Source organism: Telopea speciosissima, chromosome 5 (assembly GCF_018873765.1).
Source record: "Telopea speciosissima isolate NSW1024214 ecotype Mountain lineage chromosome 5, Tspe_v1, whole genome shotgun sequence".
Classification (NCBI taxonomy): Eukaryota; Viridiplantae; Streptophyta; class Magnoliopsida; order Proteales; family Proteaceae; genus Telopea; species Telopea speciosissima.
Genome location: NC_057920.1, coordinates 60,657,911 through 60,660,758, shown reverse-complemented (window position 1 = coordinate 60,660,758; position 2,848 = coordinate 60,657,911). Strand labels below are relative to the sequence as shown.

The 2,848-nt window shown below is 40.0% G+C and overlaps 1 protein-coding gene across 1 annotated transcript; it reads right to left on the bottom strand.

Moving 5' to 3' along the window:
* On the bottom strand, positions 1–2,427 carry LOC122660819 (pentatricopeptide repeat-containing protein At2g03880, mitochondrial). The gene has a single exon (XM_043856057.1). It carries the CDS (start codon positions 2,326–2,328, stop codon positions 397–399), a length of 1,932 nt encoding a protein of 643 aa, XP_043711992.1. The 5' UTR covers positions 2,329–2,427; the 3' UTR covers positions 1–396.
* Between the last annotated feature and the right edge of the window lie 421 nt (positions 2,428–2,848).

The following is a 2,848-nucleotide window of genomic DNA, read 5'->3' as shown; positions in this document are numbered from 1 at the left end:
AAAATCTATCTCATCCAAAATGTCAAATGTCCAATACTTTTCACAAAATATTTTATACTGCAACTAATTGAAAACAGTAAAAGGGCAAGGAAGAAAGTAAAAACTATTAAATTGAAATAAAAGGGTTTAGGTTTATAAATAACTCACTTGGAATTTCTAGTAATTTTTACATTGCTATATTCCTCAAAATCGAGAATCACACATATTAAGTAATTCTAATTAGAGAAGGGGGATAATACAGGAACTGTATAAGATGGTAAAACACAAGGTTCAGTGATTGAGGATTGAGGGGAGAGCAATGGATTTGAATGTCCTTTTTCTTTTGCTACCATTTTGTGATTAGATGGGGAGGAGGGGGGGGGGGGGGTTCAGGAATTTATATTTAAATGACAGTAACTACCAATAATCCCCACAAGAGCAATTCCCATCTTCAAAATGGTGGTATCGGACAGGATCCCTGATCACAATATGTCGATTTTCAACCACGGAGACAAGTTTTGCAAAGGCATGGCAGTCACCGCAGATTCTGAGGTTCTTCATGATCCTTACAGGCTTCTCCCTTGATAAACTAATCAGGCCAAATGCAATGGCCAACTTCTCACTGTGGAAACGGAGTGAATCTACTTTCTGTTCCACCTCAAGATCATGCATCACAAAATTTGTGTCTGGAAAATAACCCACTTCCATTATTTTTGGAATCAACTGGTTTAGCTCCAATATGATCTTGTCCATTAGTGGATGTGACTCGTCTCCAAATACAAATGCATGAAGTTGTTTTCCAACTTCAATCCAGCTACACCCTGGTTCCTTCCGTACTCCTTTGTCTCTCATGATCCTCCTAACTTTTGCAACCTCTTCCCACATTTGAGAATTCGCATAGATATTAGATAGGAGTATGTAAGTTCCTTCGTCCTGAGGTTCCAATTCTAGGATTTTCTTTGCTACATAGATTGCCAGGTCGGTGTTTCGGTGTATCCTGCATGAACCAAGAAGACTCCTCCAGATCACCGCATCTGCACCACATCCCGTTTCATGGATGAACTTGATGGCCTCATCAAGCTTCCCTACCCTTCCAAGAAGATCAACCATACAACCATGATGCTCTTTTCCCGGGTTGATCCCAAAAGTAGTCTTCATTGATCGGAAGTAGTGCCACCCATCTTCCTCCAATCCAGCATGGCTACATGCAAACAAAACCCCCACCATTGTTATGTAGTTAGGTTTGGGGCTGGAAGCTTTCATCAAAAACCCAAATAGGTCAAGCGCTTCCCTACTGCGGCCATTTTGTGCCAAGCCTGAGATCATTGTGCTCCAAGAGATCACATCTTTCTCTGTCATACGATTGAAAGTAGAGTTTGCATCCTCCAGGCACCCACACTTGCAATACATATCCAGAAGTGCATTATTTAGGATCATATCACTCTCAAACTTCATAATATGGGCATGAACTTGTCTGCCCAATTCCACTAGCGCCAAACTTGTACAAGCTCTCAGAACACTTGTCAATGTAGCTTGATTAGCAGGAAAACCAGCTCGCTTCATTTGTTTAAAGAGGTTCAATGCTTCATCGCCATTTCCATTCTGAGCAAATGCCCCAATGATTGAGTTCCAAACAACCAAGTCTCCTGTGATCATCTCCTCAAAAACGCACAAACCACTATGCAATTCACCCCATTTCGAGTAAATATCAATCAGGGCACTCCGAACAAAGACATCAGAGTCCAAACCAACCTTAATTATACAACAGTGGAGCTGCAGAAGGGTTGATAACCTGTCACAAGCTCTAAGAACTGAAGAGAAAGTGAACATATTAGGTATGACACCTTCTCTACACATTAGAATCAAGAAGTTCAGGGCTTCATCTTTGATCCTATTATTACAATAAGCTGCAATCATTGTAGTCCAAGTAACAACATTTCGTTCCACCATTTTATCAAATAAGTCACGTGCCTCGTCCAACAAATTGAATTTCACATACATGTTGAGAAGCATATTGTTCAGAAACATTTTCGGCCCGTATACATTGGACCAGATATGCTTGTGGATGAGCTTGCCTTCTTCCATAGCACCACGAGCTATGCAGCACTTGATAAGCTCCGAATAACTAATTGGGTCAACCTGAATTTGGTGCTTTTGCAGAGAATTCATGGCTGCTATGGCTCTTGGGATGTCTTTTTGGTAGCAAAACCTGGTGAAGCTATCGATCAAGGTAGTCGGTTTGGAAGGATTATGAAACATATGAGTCGTCATGAAAATAGAGAAATGTAATAATGGAGGGCGGATTGACCGGACCGGAAATGGCAGGATGGATTTCAAGGCAGTTTTCATATGTCGGGTTTGAACAATTGGAATCGCTTGCTGGCTCTCCTCTGCTCAAATCCTCCTTTTGCTATAGGGTTGCAGTTTCTGCAATAAGAGAAATCAGTGAATGTTTACGAACAAATCTAAGTTCCAAACATAAATAATCCAGAAACTAACAGTTGCAACATGGCAATATTGACTCTCCTCAGTCATGAACATAGTTAATAAATACGGATACGGATACATACGGGCATTAGACGGACATAGACTTCAGTAACTTATAAAAATTCATTGTCAAAAAATGTACAAGGCAATAATATGGTATGTGTTCGATACATGTTTAACATAGTTTCTCGTTAAAAATCCTAGAGCAAAAATATTGGCAGATATTCACTATGAAGCAGACGTGTACATCATCTAAGGAGGCATCAATACATATATATACATGCATTCACTCCTCCCAACCTTCAACCCCCAAGCGCATCCAAAATATAAATGAACAACAAAAGACAAATATCTATACTAATAACCAATCAACTGCAAGAAA